The 17,559-nt window shown below is 38.2% G+C and overlaps 1 protein-coding gene across 2 annotated transcripts in view; it reads left to right on the top strand.

The window, feature by feature from the left end:
- DOK6 (docking protein 6) overlaps positions 1–17,559 on the top strand; it is a 261,564-nt gene that overhangs the window by 178,456 nt on the left and 65,549 nt on the right. For both annotated transcript variants that reach the window (XM_048289556.1, XM_048289557.1), the window contains exon 6: positions 8,281–8,419. In XM_048289556.1, coding sequence (XP_048145513.1) covers positions 8,281–8,419 — 139 coding nt within the window. The remainder of the gene's footprint in view (positions 1–8,280; positions 8,420–17,559) is intronic.

Raw genomic sequence — 17,559 nt, 5'->3', positions numbered from 1 at the left:
AGGGGTAAACCCTGTGGAAATGAAATAGAGGATTATAGTGCTAGTGGGCAATCATTGATGTAGTCCAGACAAAGTCACAGCGCGCTTTCTGCACTTCCATTAAACAAAAAGTAGAAAACATCTGACATGCAGGAAAGGGTTGGTGTCCCTAGTATGCCCCAGTAGTCTAAATGTGCTATCACAGAGGGCATCGCAGAGACAGTGGCCGTAGAAGCAGCATAGTCAATGAAAAAAAAGTATCCCAAGAGGCATAATTACCACCAGTACTGTACAGAAATCTGTCCTATGTGACAAAACAAAGAAAAACATGTTTTCATGAGAAAATTTTTGTTTCTGGTATATTATATGACTTAAATGGGTTTTGGTTTAGGCAGAAAAAGAAATAATCTTATAATGGAAAAATACTCTTTACTCACAAAGTGAGTCCCCCTACAACTCTCCCTATAAGAGGGAAAATTTGTAAGCTATCACATCTCTGCTCAGAAAGATTAGCAATGTATTCATCCGACTAGCACATAAGATTTTTGCTACCATGACTGCATGTAATATCTTTAAAAGATTTGCAACTCAGAATGCATTAAGATCGTCTAGGTAATATTAGAGAAGGACTGCTGGATTCCTCTGAGTGGTGGAGTTCCGCCTACCTGGCAGCAAATCATCATCAATCATTTCCACTCCATCTGTGAACGTTTTCCTTCTCAGAATTGCAAAATGTTTCTATAAATGGCCTTAGTAGGAAAGTTACATTGATAGCATGGTGATCCCTTAGTGTATTTAGTCAAAAACACTGAGGATGACTCAAGAAGCACGAGATCTGACCTTGAACAAATCTTCAGGGCTAAGCTTCATGATCAAGTTACTGAGCCTTAGCAGAGGTGTGATAATATTCGAAGTTCCCTGTATTAACTCAGGCCAAATTCGAGGATATTCCACTCTCTATATCTCATAAGCATATTCGAGAGCAGTGTAAAGTTTCCCACCTCAGCTTAAGTGCAAAAACATGACAATAAGTGTCATGGAGGAATGTCTATAGCTGTCAATTAGTAGATAGCATGCATAATTGCTTTTTCTTTTGCATATTCTTGCCAATAAATAACCATGATTAAGGGGGGCAGGCAGACACCCCATGTATCAGAACATTTTTGTGATTTGCTTCTCAGATCATAAAATTGCCAGGATAGCCTTTTGACACTCCAGATAAAACTCTAAAATGCTGACAGCAAGGCATGGCATTTTTACTCATTATTCCCATACGGAATGTGTAACAGACCACACTCAGATTCTCTGTCTACTCCTTCTGAATGTTGCACTTTGTATCATTGCTGTGCTTCACCTTGGTGATCTTCATTTCCCATTCACAGATTTTTCTCTGGACTTCTTCCCTGCTTTCACCGACGTCGTCCCAGCTTTGGGTCTTTCTGACCATGTCTGCTGTCGAAGTTGTATACCTGAATCATTTACACTTTGTGCACATTTTCTATTAATTGTCTTCTCTCTACTTCACCCATAGAACTTTCCTAGGTCCCACACATACTCTGTTTATGAAGTTACCTTTTTTCCTTATGGATTCTCCATGTAAAGTATCCCTTTTTGCCTGTTCTGTAGTAAGTTAGAAATTCTTATAACAATTTCCTTTTTCCTGCCTTTGTTTTTCTATCCTTTCAACATAGATGTTGACTTACAATTTCATAAAAACATGCATAGTTTATTTTTCAGTTGTCTTGATAAGCATTCCTAGGCATAAAGGGAGCTTTTTATCTAAATATGCTCCTGCCACAAAGAGTTTATTTGCTTTCCTTACTTTTTTGTTGTTGTTGTTTTCTCAGAAAAGAACAACTTTGGCAGGAAGCAAGCTAGCATGTGTTGAAGGCTGGAATGAGCAAAGAATTTGGACCCTCAGGGAAGCTTTGTATTCATTTTGTAGTGAGGTCTGCTGGTTAGCTGGCCTGTCTTTAGTGTATGCTGTGTGTATCGTCCTTGCACACAAAGAACAAACAGGATTTCTGTCAAAATGGCTTAGCTCAAGTTAAGATAACAACAAACAAGGAAAGAACAAAAGTTAGATATCCACAAGAGAGATAGTGTTTGTGTGTCTTCACTGATAATCTAATTAAATTGGAAGCAAAATTGCAAGTTTCCACCACTTTTTAGAAAATCAAAGCTGTAGCAACACAAGAAATAAGTGTCTCAGTTCAGAGTTAGATACTGCATACTAATTAGTTTTTTTCATAACTGACAGCCACAGCTTCAAGGCTTTAAAGAGAGACTGACTTTTATTTCCTACTCAGAAGTAACAGGTCTGGTCCCATATGTGGCATCTGACTACCTTCTTTGTCATACAGGAAATAAGCATTAGCTAACTAAGCACTTGTGAGGTGGATCAAGGCAGAGCTCAGAGGGTCGTGATCAGAGGAGAAAACCCAGTTGGAGGCCTGCAGTCAGTGGCATTCCCCAGGGATCAATACTGGGTCCAGTCTTACTCAGCTTGTTTATCAATGACCTGGACGAAGGGATAGAAGGTACCCTCAGCAAGTTTGATGATGATGCAAAACTGGGGGAGTGGCTGATACACCTGAAGGCTCTGCTGCCATTCAGTGGGACCTTGATAGGCTGGAGAGTTGAACAGAGAGAAACCTAATGAGGTTCAACAAGGGCAAGTGCAGGGTCCTGCACCTGGAGAGGAATAACCTCAAGCAGCAGCACAGTTTGGGGGCTGACCTACTGAAGAGCAGCTCTGCAGGGAAGGACCTGGGAGTCCTGGTGGGTGACAAGTTGACCATGAGCTGGCAGTGTGTCCTTGCACCCAAGAGAGCCAATGGGATCCTGGGGTGCATTGGGAAGAGTGTGGCCAGCAGATTGAGGAAGGTGATCCGGTCCCTCTACTTGGCCCTAGTGAGGCCACATCGGGAGTGCTGTGTCAGTTCTGGGCTCCTCAGTACAAGAAAGACAAGGAGGTACTGCAGAGGGTGCAGCAGAGGCCCAAAGATGATGAAGGGTCAGGAGCATTTCTCTTACGAGGAGAGACTGTGGGGGCTGGGCCTGTTCAGTCTGGAGAAGAGAAGAGTGAGAGGGGACCTCACCAATACATCCAAACATCTCATAGCGGGGCACCAAGAGGAGGGTGCCAGACTCTTTTCAGTGGTGCCCAGTGACAGGACAAGGAGCGAATCACCATCAACTAAAACACAGTAAGTTCTACCTCAACATGAGGAAGAACTTCTTTACATTGAGGGTGACAGAGAGCTGGAACAGGCTGTGCAGGGAGGTCAAGGAGTCTCCCTCTCTGAAGACATTTAAATCTCACCTGAACAAGTTCCCGTGTTACCTGCTCTCGGCGACCCTGCCTTGGAAAGGGGACTTGGATTAGATGATTTCCAGAGGCCCCTTCCAGTTCTAACAATTCTGTGACCCTGTGATTTTATTAATTTTTGGGCCTTGAAGTGTCTGAGTAAACAGCTCCACTCTTTTAAGGACACCGTTTTCCACACACTAGCTTTGGAGCATGCAACAGCAATTACACTCAGTTTGGTACTGTTAGCTTTTAGCACTCTGGTTAGTGGACATTACATATTCATGACCTGCTCTCATTTAAGAATTTAAAGTCTATTTCTATTTCAAGAACTAGGAATGCTTAAGTAAGGTAGTTATTTATTACCTATTAGTTATTAATAGCTATAATTATTAGTAGCAATTAGTTATTAACAGTAAACATTTTTATGATTTTTTTTCGGTTTCTATTTGAGGACGTTTACCTCTTTTTAGTTATTTGTATGTAATTTGATACACTTTTGAGTATATAAATCAGCCATTATTTCTTTAATCCTAAATTATTTGTTGGTAAAAAGAACTTGTTCAAATTCATTAAAAATTAAATGTAGTGTAGGTATATTAAGAGCTAAAGTTTTTCTACTTACAATTGTAAGTTTTCCTTTATTTTAAAACAAAGAAATAATTTTTCTGGGCATTTCAGTTTTCAGACAACCTTAATTTTTGTGAAAATACATTTTACCCCTAACTGAAATAGTGAAGCTGATATGTCAAATTCTTGTCTTCTCATGCAGTTGCTGAATATTGCACTGTTAAACTTTTAAAATATTTCAGAACATGACAGCATGAACTTCTATTTTGAAAAAAGTACTTTTTGTAAATGGTGGTCAAGTCAATGACGTTTCCTTTTGAAGGGAATTCTACAAGGTTAATATACAGTATTGATTCTAATCTAAAAGACTGAAGTTACATAGTGAGCAAAGGCAGTGGGAAACCTTTGTATAAATTTGGGAAATGTTGAAAAAAGTCTGTCAGTGGTGGCGGGAAAATCTCTTTGGCTTGAACAAAAATTCTACCTTCAATAAAAGCTGGAACTTTCACTCTTGATCTCTGAATCCAGTTTGCCCTCGGCCAAAAGCTGAGCTCTCACGTTCTCTCTATTCTTTCTCCTGGCCCTTGAGCCAGATCTAGTAATGGTGATGGTTGTGAAAAGCTGTTGCAGTATTTCAATAATTAAAAAATTGCAACTATTTGCGGCACTGTTTATCTAGTGCTGTCACTTGTCTGTCCAGTTTTATCATTCTGTAACAATATATGAAAATAATGCACTTTTCTATTTCAGTCAAAGCACTTCATACATATTAATGCATTGAATCCTTAAATATTTTAAAGCATAGGTTAATGACTTCCCTGTTTTAAAGTTGAAAACCACAGAAATAGATCAGCATTTTCAAGCACCCGCAGACTGTAAGTATCTCATAAAAAAATTGAAGTATACAAAATCAGTGACTTTTTTTTTAACAGTGAAGGTCATGCTGAGTAGGACTGTATTGCTTAACTGTGACAGTACCAGGAAAAAAGAGGCCCAGACCTTTGTCCTGCCTTTTCTTGAAAGTGATTTTAGGGCATGCAAAAGTTATGAAAATGCTATTAAATTGGCAGCTGATCAACCATGTGTGCTTTGAACACAGATAAATTTGACTTTACCCACAGTTACTTCATTTTGACTTGTAAAATCCAACGCATTAGCAAGGCTAAACCTGAAATTGTAGCTTTATAGGGACAGTTATCTGGCATCTATAAGGACCATAGAGAAAATAGCTTTTTGTTCTACTGGCTTTGTTTGGGCTATAAATAGAACAAGACAAGAAGTCTTGTTTCAGCTCATGGGCTTGTCTGTTCCTGTTGGCCGGATATGTAAAGGTCCTCTGCTTTTTTGGCAAAACCCTTAAGCTTAGGAGAGTACCTTTTCCCTGTCCCCATCTTCATCATACTTAGGAGTGCTTCTATTTTAGTCTATGTTTCCTTATTCTAGGACTGAAACTAACCCTAATGAGGCTATTGATCTTGGTTTGTGAATAGAATAGAATAGAATAGAATAGAATAGAATAGAATAGAATAGAATAGAATAGAATAGAAAATACCCAAGAGTAGACTGGACTAGACTAGACTAGAAAGTCTAAACTCAGATTTTCACCTGAGTAAAGGAATAATCTTCTGAGGTGATGAACAGGAAAACTTCACTATGGCAAAGGGATTCATCCCCTTAGGAGACAGATTATTAATAAGAAGTTTAAATAGAAGAAAGGAAGTTTTATGCTAACAATTTCTGCTGCTTTTACCTGGTTCAGATGTGCCAGGTAACAACTGCTTCATTCTTTGGGGCATTAAATCCTATTAAACTTCAAGTTGAGTTAGGGGAATTCAGCACTTTAAAAAATGATGCCCATAATTCTCCTTCACCTCCAATTTTGAGCAGCTGTGTGCATACCATCCATCATTAGCCAGGGAAGCCCTCATGGGGAGGCTGGTGGCCATGGCTTTCCAACACTGGTGTGACATGTCCACCACTGCTGAGGCTGGGAAGCAAGGCAGCATCCTGTGCAGTGGGTGAGGTGCCAGGGCAGTGCCACAGCCTGCACCAGTGCCTCCAGCCAGGGGCAGACCCTACTCTGGTCAGCAGTGCTGGTGGCTGGGATTTGTGTGGTGAAAACAGGCAGCTAAGTTCTGAATGTTAATCATGCCCCATTGCCTGCTTCCTTGTTTTTATCCCTGTAGGATTTTTTATCCTCTGAAACCAACAAAAAGATCATATTTTCCTTCCATTTCTGAAATCCCATCCTTTTTCCCAGACTTTCCATTTCACGCCGTTTGAATTTTATTAAGATCTCTTTACACAAGAGCAGAGTACTGGCTATATGATGCCCTGAGGGATCTGAAAGGCTGTTGCCATAATGTCACAAAACTCTGGGGACATTTTATTTCCACCAGAAGCTCTTTGGAGGACTGTGGCTAAGGATATAACACATCTTAAATGTTTACAGCAGGGATCTTGATCTCCACTGGAATCTAATACAAAAGCTTTCTTTTTTTAATCTCTTAATTAGCACATCACATTAACACAGTTTAAATAATACCTATCTATTAAGTGGATTGTATTTTATATATGTTTTGCAATGAAGAAAGCTGGTATTATTCCACAATTATGGATAATATTGTTAATCATATATTCTTAAGACTATGAATTTCTTTTCAATACCTCAGTTGATCACTACAAAGTATTTTCACCAGGTATTTTCCAGAAGCACCTCTGTTTACTCCTTCCAATACTTCCTGTTCTTCCCAAACACAGACATGCATAAATTCTTTGTAGGAGGCTCACAGTAGCGTGTCTCCTCCAGTGAACAGGAAAAGATTTTTTAAGTGTTAATAAGGTTTTATTTTCACTGGTCAACCTTGAAATCAAAAGCAACTTCTGAACACTCAGTAGTCCCTTATATAGCACAACAGTCCTGTTTAGATGACTTTTCAAATGAAATTGTTTGGGAAGCCATATTCTAATTTGACAAAAAGATAAGTCTCGTGAAAAAAAGTACTGTATTTTCAAAAAGCTGCAGTATAACAGTGTGTGTATGTGCATGCATAGAATATAGTAGGAGACATATTTAAATTATTATTTAAGTAAAATAGTATAGATATGTTCATTTGATGGGAATTTTTTTTGTAAAATTTAATTCGTGAATAATCATACAGAATCTGGGATGCAAATTCTAAAGATAACGATATTTAAAAACCCATTTGAATGTTGAACAATTTGGGACACATTTTTCTAAAATTTTTAAAATTCTGTATGTTTTGGGCTTTCTGGGATCATGCTGAAGATACTGGGATATTAACAAAATTTGATTTCCTTAAAAATAATGTAAACATCCAAAATATTAAAGGAGTATGGTATTTTAAGGCAAATCAAAATCTCTCTATTGTTGATGCATGTTATGCATCAGTAACTCAAGTCAAAAACTTTCTGTCACCAATAACTGAAAATCTTTACAGGAGGTATCAGACCAAATAAAAAGGATTTTTGAAATTCCATTTCTAAAACTGCAAGAAGTCTATAAAAATACATAAATCAGATACTGATGATATAATGGAACTACTAATATAAATACATTGAATTGCGCCACTGTTTAACAGCATGTACATCCTCCAAGTAACGGTCACACAGCAATCTAACATTGTTTCCTACTCCTATTTCCTGTGTTTCCCAGACCTTTTTGTCACTGTATTTACTACGTACCACTCTTCTTCCTCAGAACAATGCCTCACTGATATCACAGATAAGGATAACAGCAGTGGCTCTCTCAAAAGAAGAAAGTAAATTTTATTTCTGGAGGTTTTTTCATTATTTAATCTTCTTTTACAACAGAAACTGTTCCTATTCTCAAATAGTCTGAATGGCTTTTCTAATTATCAGGATAGCTTTGGATGCTGCCTCACAAAAATGTACTGACAGAGGTAGTAATAATTTAACCCTTTTAATGCTGTCTTTCAATACTTCTCTGTAGTGATTAACCATAATAGCATTTTTAATTGCTCAGTGTTCTCTTAAAATGTCAGATTTTCAAAGTCATGATGTACTACGTATTTCTGGCATCAACAGGTTAAAAGACTTAAATTTAGCTCCCACTTACTGGTGCAGACATTAGGAAAAAATGGCAGAAATAACTGACTCTATTACCTCAAGTTCTTATTCCATGGTAAAGCTTATTTTTAACTATCCAGATGTTGATTAAAACGGAATTAAAAAAATATGTTAATGAAGTTCTGCCCATCTCTTGGAATATGTCTCTCTCTGATGGTAAAAATAACTGCAGATGTTTGGAATTTCAGAGTTTAACTACATCTCTAAAGTTGGCATTTGCTACTGTAAGGTATGCACTTCTTATAATAGTTAGATAAAATTACACAGTGCTTTTTTTTTTTTCTTTCCATTCTGCTTAAATCTCTCTGCAGGATGTGTGACACAGGAGAAGGGCTGTTCACCTTTCAAACACGGGAAGGAGAAATGATATATCAGAAGGTCCATTCCGCAACACTGGCAATAGCAGAGCAGCATGAAAGATTAATGATGGAAATGGAGCAGAAGGCAAGGGTAAGGTCCTTTCACCAAAAGTATTTAAACTTATAAAAATTCGTAATAAACCAAATTTGGTGGATCCAACTGTAACGATGGTATCAGCTGTGTGGCTAAGACAAAACAGACTCAGATTTATGTATTTTCATGGTCAGGGATCCTCAGTGCGTGCTGCAGAATGATCTTTTGTAGGGGACTTTTTGGAATGGTGGATACCATTAGACATGAGATCCATGGTCACCTTCTCTGAAATTCTGGCTCTGTTACTCAGAGATTAAACCTTTAGCTTATGTGTTGACTACTGATGAATGAGTTTTAATTGCTTCTCATGGCCTCAAAGGTGGAAAAAAACTCCAGTATAAACACTTCTAGGTGACATGTTCTGTTTTTCTTAACCCCTGAAAGAAATTACTTTTTCTACACTATAAGTAGCAATGCAATATCAGTTCAAAAAGAACTATTTTAATATTTTTAGTTCAGAATTTCCAGTTTGCACAAGCTGTGTTTAAGTGACTACTATTGAAAGATTTGGAGTTCTTTTAAGACAGCAAGTAAAATGTTTACCCTGCATGCTTAGAAGTAGAGATGGTCTTTAATGATTGTTCTGGAAAGCTGACTTGCAGATCAGGGAACCTAGTCTGCATGCTTTTCTTCTGAGATGACCATGATTCTCTGCATATCTTCTTCCCTAGACAGAGATTTTAGGTTAACTGTGGCATTTCCTTCCTTTCCTCATCCATAGTGTCCATGCCTACAGTCATGTAAACATGACTTACATGCATCTATTCCCCATGCTCCACCAAATGTCAAAATATCTTTCTCACTCTCCTGAGACAAAGGGTCTTGCAAGGAGCAACCTGAGACCCCAATATTCAACTGTTCTTAATTACTCCTCAGATACTAGAGAATCAGACAATGTTAAGGGATGGAACTGAACCTTAAAGATCATCTAGTTCCAACGTCCCCTGCCGTGGACAGAGATACAATTTTCCTTATTCACTGAAAAATAAACTAGAAAAAGACTTAGATTTCCATGTCAAAAGTCTGCTATGTTGAATGTTCCTCTCAGACTTTGCATGTCCTTTATGAGAATCTGAATTGGGAAGCCATTAAAATGGCCCTTTTTTTGTGGTTTATGAAAAAAAGGAAGATGGATTTTTCCATAAAACTACACAAAGTAGGAACCTTTGCATAATAGTTGAGATGCACAAACTTTGCAGAGGAAATGCAGGAAGAGGAGAGTTTGCAATAAAGATTAATAAGGAGCAATTGCTGGAAAGTCCAACACAAGGTAGAATAATTGGAAGTCTATGTACAGTAGAACTGCTGGCAAAAAACCACTTCATTCTGCTGGGCAAAAAGTGGTTGAATAATAGGAAAAAAACAGGAAAAAAGCATCATTGTTTTATAATGTGCTTGCTTTTAAAGTGTCTACACCAGTAACAGAAATTAGAACATTTTCCTGCTGCCGTAATAAATGCTCAGACCAGGATCATACAGGATTTTCCTTTTACAGAACCATCACTTTCAGCTCTTCCACCTGCCAATTAGCAGCTTTGCTGCTTTGCAAAGCCATTTCCATTCTGCCATCAGATGACTTCCTTGAAACCACATTTATGAAGGTTGTGGCCATATGGTCTGTAATATCAAACTCTGAGCGAGAGCAGGATGAGAAATAGAAATGACTCATCAGCCACGCCGTGTATGATGTGATGTACTTGTCTCCTGGATGAGGCTGCTCTCTGATCTGCACAAGGAGATCAGTAGAGGCCCCCATAGGCTGCTGTGGGCTGTGTAAAAGAGGCTGAAAAACCTGTTGATTTTATGGTTCAACTAATAAACTAATGTTAGTTTGGATTTCGAAACTCTGCTGCTCCGAGCTGGTGAGATGCTGAACATGTGTCATCTGCGACATCTGAGTTTAATTCATATTAGAAACAAAATCTAAAGATACCAAATAGACTAAGTACATACTATATAGCATTTCTCAAATATAATTGCATCTAATTCCAACAGTTTCACCAAATACCTATATGTATTTTTTCCATAAGATTGGAAATTTAAATACAAGCAAAAGAATATCTTAAATCAGGGATTTAGAGGTCATAAATGTCTTTCAGGTCTTCTCAAAGCTTGACATTTGATTTTTTTATCTATAGATCTATACTTGGGGGCTTTTGCTGTTTCCTGAGCCTTTCTGTAATGAACAGCTCAAGTTTAACAGTGTTGAATTAAATCTTATATATATATATATATATGTATGTATATATATATATATGAAAATGAAAGAATTTCTTAAAAGTAAAGAAAGATGAATGCTATATCCATTATTATTATATGAATGCTATATCCATTATATATTATGTGAATTGCTATATCCATTATCTATAAAAAAAAGAAAATATATGCAACAGTAATCATTACTTCTTCCTTCCAATTGTTAGAAGTCATTTATTAGAAAGGACTCTTGTGTATATTTGTGTTCTATCCTAAATGTTAACATATTTTAAGTAATGAATACACTGAAGTTTCATTTAGTTTTTACCAGATTATAATAGGTTAGAATCTAGTATAAGAAGTGAATACAGCTTATAAAACAAATTAAAGTGAATTTTTCTACCAGAGCAACCTTGATGAACTATACAGACTATGATTACCTTTCATAGTAAATATGAAAGTACATCATCTTGATAATACAAAAATAGCAAAAAAAACTAAGTACAAAACACACCAAAAAAAAGAAGCCAGAAACAAATTCTGGTAAAAGAAAAAAGATAAAATTAGTTACTGCCGCCAGAGACTTGTCAGATAAAAGTATTGCAGACAGCCACAGGCCACGTTTACTCCATTTATGGAGGTACCTGCACACAAAAATTATTTTCCACAATGCTGAACAATAAATTCATTTTTATGCTAAAAAATCTTTTGCTCAGGCCAAGTAACATGTTGGATAACTATGTTAATAAGAGACAGACATGAGAAGGAAACTAATTCTTCCCATTGCCTTTGAAGGTGCAGGGACTGGAAGCAAAAATGTTCTGTGGCAGCTTGTACAGTACCAAATCTGTCTCTTGGACACCTCAAGCAGAAGCCCAGTCAGTTTAAGAAGGCAATCATGTGCACACTTTCATCTTCTGCCTATTTTCCTTTTGAATTGTAACACTGGAAGAAAGACCTGAAATATGAGATCAGTAGTCACTGGCATAGGTGTGGATTCGAGCTGGTTATTGGTTTTACTGAGATCAAAGCAGACTGGATTTTATTTTAAAAATTCAGCAAAGTGGACACTGATCTAATTTAGCTCAGGTGGTTTTCTTGATTGAATTTGAAATGTTGCGCTGGCAGAGTGATAGTGTTTTATGCTTGCTTTGTTTGGGACAATAACAAGTTTGGGCCAATGCTAGTACTTAAATTGAAATTCTGTTCAGGGAAATTGTTACCTGAATATTCACTTTTTTCAGTCTTTGCTTTTTTGATGGATCACTGTAATAGCGATGATAATTCTGTTTTGTAGTTGTTTTGTGGGAGAGAGGGCAATATTGCAGTGGTCTTCAGTGCTTTTAGTTTCAAGATAACAAATTAAAAAGAACAATGACAGTCTTTCTATTTACATGCTTTTATTTTGTGTGTTATCCACATGAGAGTGTCAGCAACTTTCCTTTTTTCACCTGAACAAACCTCTTGGTTTTTCCTCTCTCCCTCCCCCCCTCTGCCCTCTGACCCTTTCTTTGTTTGTTTGTTTTTTCCTGTGTAGTATTTAGAAGTCTGGTTGGATTATTAATCTTGAAATTACTGTGCAAAAAAAAAGTATTAGCCTCAGGAATGGCCTGTTTCCCCCCACTGGCTGTAGCCTGATGCTGAGCATGGAAGATGCATGTTTGGGTGTCTAACAGCCAGCTCTATCTCTTCCCTGTCCCCAGACTGGACTGCAAGCTCTTTTCACTTCCTTTCTCTTATCTGACTGAGCCAATTCAGTTTGGTAGTTTGGCCAAAAAAACCCCAAAAACTACCTAAAAGGAGCAGGCTTCTGCAGGTTTACTGAACTGAATTGGTTTACAGAGGCAGCAGTGAACCATTAGATCTTCTCAGTTGTCCTGTCCTGAGGAGAGAAAGAAAAAGAATAATTCATCCTCCATAAATGCTTTGTCTACAAGAACACTGAGTATCCTCCTCCTTGCCATCAGGAGATGATGTTGGGTTTGGTGATCCTTTTTTAAAGAGTCTGTATTCAGATGGTTTTTTACACGAGCATATGAACAGTTGTTCTTAGCAGCCCTCATCTATCTAACCTCTACACCAGGATAACATAGCATTGGAATTTTAATCTCTGATTTTCCTCTCTAATGCCAGCTGTGATCCTCTGCCACTCAACTTCCATTGAAAACACTCCTGATGTAGCTTCTGCCCTCACAGTTGTTCAAGTGTAGAAAATGGGAGGTTAAGAGCTGTAGATTTCCTATGTTATGACTACCCATATGAGGGAGGAAGTCTGAGGAAATACTTATACCTTTTTAGCCCTATAAATTACTTCTTTCAAGAGCTGCCAGTAAAAACTTACTATGTAATCTCAAAAGAATAAAAATTTACAATGTGCAAAAAAATAAGCCTAAATAAGATAGCACTATAATTGATGTTAGCCAGCTGAACTTAATCAAACATTAGTAAAACTGAAGTATAAATGCAGGAATAAATTATAATGGCCCAAGTTTCATAACTTATTATTACTGGAAGTTTTCTATAACATTTGTTTTACTTTAGACAGCAGAGCTAAAAGCCATTTTAGATTGTGATCTTTTTAACATTTCCTGGGAGATAAACACCTCTATGAAACACTGCCTCTGTATATTTCTATTCTCATTATTTACAAGTCTTGTCTTTAAAATTCAACTTAATATAAATGAAAGAGTCATCATGATAGATTTCTGTCATTAAAAAAAAAAAGAACATAGTATCAAAGAGTTTCTATGTATTATTTCTTTAAAAGACATTATTAGGAGGGAAATAATGAACATACCAAAGAATACAAATATCAGGCTATGTAACTGGGGTTAAGGAGAGGTTGAATAGGAAGGTGGTTAAAAAATAAGCCTGGGAGTCATTTTTCTTATATGGAACAGAATGAAGAAGGCATTTCATAAAAGCGGTCTGAGGATAAATATAAATTACAGTATTGTCAGACAGAGTATTAATAAGAATGTAAATAGAATTAAAAATATTAATGTAAATTTGTAGCGGGTTCACTTTGAAACCGGGCAGAAACACCAATTTAGTGTAGTGGTTTGGTCCAAAGTACTCATTACTATTTACCTTCTGTGAGATAAGAATTAGGAGAAAGCAAAGCAGGCACAAAACTTAAAAGAATATAAAGAAGTTTATTAACAGACCTAAAAGGAAGGAAAAAAAAGTCAGACCACACCTTCAGAACACTTCTCCTCCCCCCACCTTTCCCCCTTATCCCACTGTAAAAAGACAACCCTTGAGATTTTCAGTCAGGTTACCACTTCCATAATAACCTTGCTCAGTTCACTTAGGGAGAGGAGTCTCTCTTGCTCATGCTATGGAGACATCTTCACAAGAGGTCCTCTCATGGCTTCAGTATCACAGCGAGACAGCTGCCCGAGTTGGTTCTTTGCTTGCATGTGAGTCCCTTCCCCCGACTTGCAGCTTTTCCCACAACTGCTTTCGAGGGTTCAATCTTGAGCTATCGGGGTACCATTTTAAGGTTGAGCTGTTCAAAAACAAAGGTTCTCTTCACCCGTCTCTGGGAGCATCTTAATCTCTAGGAATAGAGGCCCTCCCCCTTCCCTGGGAGCAAAAGGGTCCTCATCATCTTCATCTCTAGGACTATCTCTGGGAGTATCTCTAGGAACAGAAGTCTTCTCCTTCTGATTGGAGTAAGTCCTCATCACTTCCATCTTTCCCTGTTCAAACTTCTCATCAAATTACAGCTGCTTCGGCATTTGCTTATTCCAGCACGGGTACTTTTGCTCACAAGTACAAGCTGAACACTCCCCTCCCCATGCTTTCATGAAATTACAACAGGTACTCTGATATATCGTAGTCTATCACCACCATAGCTTCACAACCAAATTTCAGCTTTAAGCATCTCCTCTTTTTCCCCCCTCAGGATTTGAGCTCTTCCTTCTTTACTTAATGTCTGCAGGCTTCATCTGTTCTGGAGGAAACTTACAGCACTAAAAGGGTTAATCTCACCCAGCCCTGCAGCTGGAATTCGCTTATCGCTGTTGGTCACATGAGCTTTGCCGGGCAGCGGGGCAGCTTCAGCTGAATCTTCGGCTGCACTGGAGTGGGGGGGTGGGGGAGCCGGGCCGTGCTGTCTGCACGTAACAGGGCTGTTGGGGGGCTGCGGGTGGAACAGGGCCGCAGGCTCCAGGATGGCTGTGTCCCAGCCCGGCCTGGGCTGAGCAGGTCCCAGCCCAGACCTGGCAGGGCCCCGCCCGGGCTCACTGGGCCCTGTACGGGCCCCCCTCAGGTTACCTGTCCTCCAGCCGGAAGCAAGAGAGACCTTTCCTGGGGTTTGTCCATTCTTAAATGTGGACCACAGAGGCGGTCAAAATTTTAAGTGGCTTAAAAAATTGTCAGTATTCAACCTAGCCAGTTGATAGGTTCTGTTAGGTCATAGAGGAAGCTGTAAGCACCTCTTTGCAAGAAAATCACTTCCAGGACTATGCTTGCTAACCCACACCATGTCTTAAAATAAGAAAATAAAAACAACTGTGAGACTGGAGGGAATAACAGCGTTAGTTTAATAGTGAACTTTTAATTTTTCTTTGCTCTGTAAACAAGTCTGTACTATCTTTATCTTCATGTGTTTTGAACCTGGTCACAACCTAAATGCATACTCATCAAACATTACAGGATCAAATATCAACAAACACATTAAATATTCTCAATTTTAATTTTAACATGACAGTTTCGGTTTGAAGTATCCTACCTCTGCCACTACATCTTCAGAGCTTTGACAGGTTAACAGCTGTTATTGATGTCTTTTTGCAATGGTGCGCCTATCACCTCCTATTTCAAGTTGTGAAGTATGGGAATTTCTGAGAGATACTAGTGGGTGCTGCTGACCAAATGAATACACGAAATATTTAGCTAAATACATTTTATATATCTTTTGGGCTTCATTTCATCACTCAAATTTACTTAATATAACAAAGCTCTTTTATGTTGTAACTCTGCCTAAGTGTGTTTGAGTTGACTCAGTTCCTGAAGGAGAAACAGGAGAAGAAAATTCTACAGTTCATCCATGGATGATCCCATGTCATGACACATTGGTCTCTTAGTATGTTTTCTTCTATTCCTAAATTATGTATAAGATCAAGTACTGAGATTCTGAATACATATGATGATTCATGAACTCATGTACTTTATGCAAGTTAAAGCATAGCCTCAGGTCAGTTAGTCATACATACTTAGCTCAATATTGTTCCATACTTCCTGTCTGAAACTATGTGTGGTGTTGCTGTATAATGTGTGTCTAGAAATTTTATAACCCTGTAAAAACCTAGCTGCTTTATTGCAATACAGAGCTGGCGAATTGCTTACTTGGCTTGCATGGGTGTTGTGAAGTTTATTTCTGTAATAGGATAGGATAGGATAGGATAGGATAGGATAGGATAGGATATTTCTATTGGAAAGGATCTACAGTGGTCATATAGTCAAACTGCCTGATCACTTCAGGGCTGACCAAAAGTTAAAGCACAATTTTGAGAGCATTGTCCAAATGCCTGTTAAACATTGACCACCTTGAGGCACAGACTGCCTCTCTAGGAAGTCTGCTCCAGTGTTTGACCATTCTCCCGGAAAAGAAATGCTCTCTAGAGTCCAGTCTAAGCTTCCCCTGACACAGTGGAACACTCCAGTGGTCAATCTGTCTGTGGCTATAAATTTTGCCAAGATCAACAACACCAAGAATTTTGAGTTTGTTTTGGGTTTTTTTCACATAAGTCAGAATCTGTGTACTTTTGGGTTTTAGTTTTGTAAACCAAATTCCCACAAGTAGCATAATTTTCCATATGGTTCTTGGTTCATTAAGTATATAATGACATTTTTCTTTACTCTGATTTCTATGAGAATTTTTTTAGAATTTTTCCAGACTCATTGTTAGCCTTTAGGCTCAGAAAACTGTGTATACTTGGATGAAGTAATCCCTAAACTTACATCACAAGTCTGTTTCCAACATTCACTGCTTTATAAGAAAGCAGGAAATTTATGGATATTCAGACTGGGTGATAGTTCATCATTTTTTCAACTGGACCTCTTTTATTTTCTGATTTTAAAGAAAATATTGTCTTGAATGTAGACTTATTTCATTTTTCCAGGGACTATTAGTCATAATCAAATGCTGCAGCAGCATTCAAAAACTATGCAGAAGGTGTCATTCACTTTCTAAAAGAAAATACCTCATCTCACGATGAAATTCAAACTCCCACATCCACTAGACTCTCCCATTTATCCCTTCCTTACCGAGTCAGGACCTTTTTTACCTCTCTTCCTCTGTGAACTGCAGGGTTTCATTGTGCCCCTGTATGGCACCTTGCAGGCTACAAGAGGTGTAAAGATGAGGTGTAAAGCCCAGATTCTCCAAGGAACTCTGTAGGTGGTTGGTGTTCCTGGATCTTTGCTGTGTGTTTGAATGAAACCATGGAATAGGGAAAGTCTTTACTATGGCAACGAAGGGTTTGTGCAGCTGCTCCTACAAAGTGATGGGGGCGGGACAGAGCTGTTCCTCATGTCACAAACACTACAGACAACATAAAGGTTTGTGGGGTATGTAGGTAAGTGGCGTGGGTAGGTGTGAGAGCAGAGCTGGGAAATCCTTACATAAGAGTGTGTCAAATATTTTGGTAGCTGGTGATGTAATTTAAATGCTGTTTTGCCATTTGGAAACTAAACTTGCCCTGGAGTTTTGAATGTTTTCAAAGTGGTAGTAGTCATGAGGGTTTTCATTCAGAGTATGGTGGGAAAAATTCAGTTCTTCCTTTGTCTGACACAGTTTTGAAATTTCTCTTATCCATAGCTATAGGGCTGGATGATCTTGAATGCAAAAAGGTACTCTAAATCTCTCCTATGGATTAAAACCCAAGTACCTTAGAACATGGATGTGCATCCTTACCTAGAAATTACTCTCCTTC

The sequence above is a fragment of the Corvus hawaiiensis genome, chromosome 30 (assembly GCF_020740725.1).
Source record: "Corvus hawaiiensis isolate bCorHaw1 chromosome 30, bCorHaw1.pri.cur, whole genome shotgun sequence".
NCBI lineage: Eukaryota > Metazoa > Chordata > Aves > Passeriformes > Corvidae > Corvus > Corvus hawaiiensis.
Note: the sequence above shows the minus strand (reverse complement) of the source record. Positions and strands in the feature narration are given on the sequence as shown.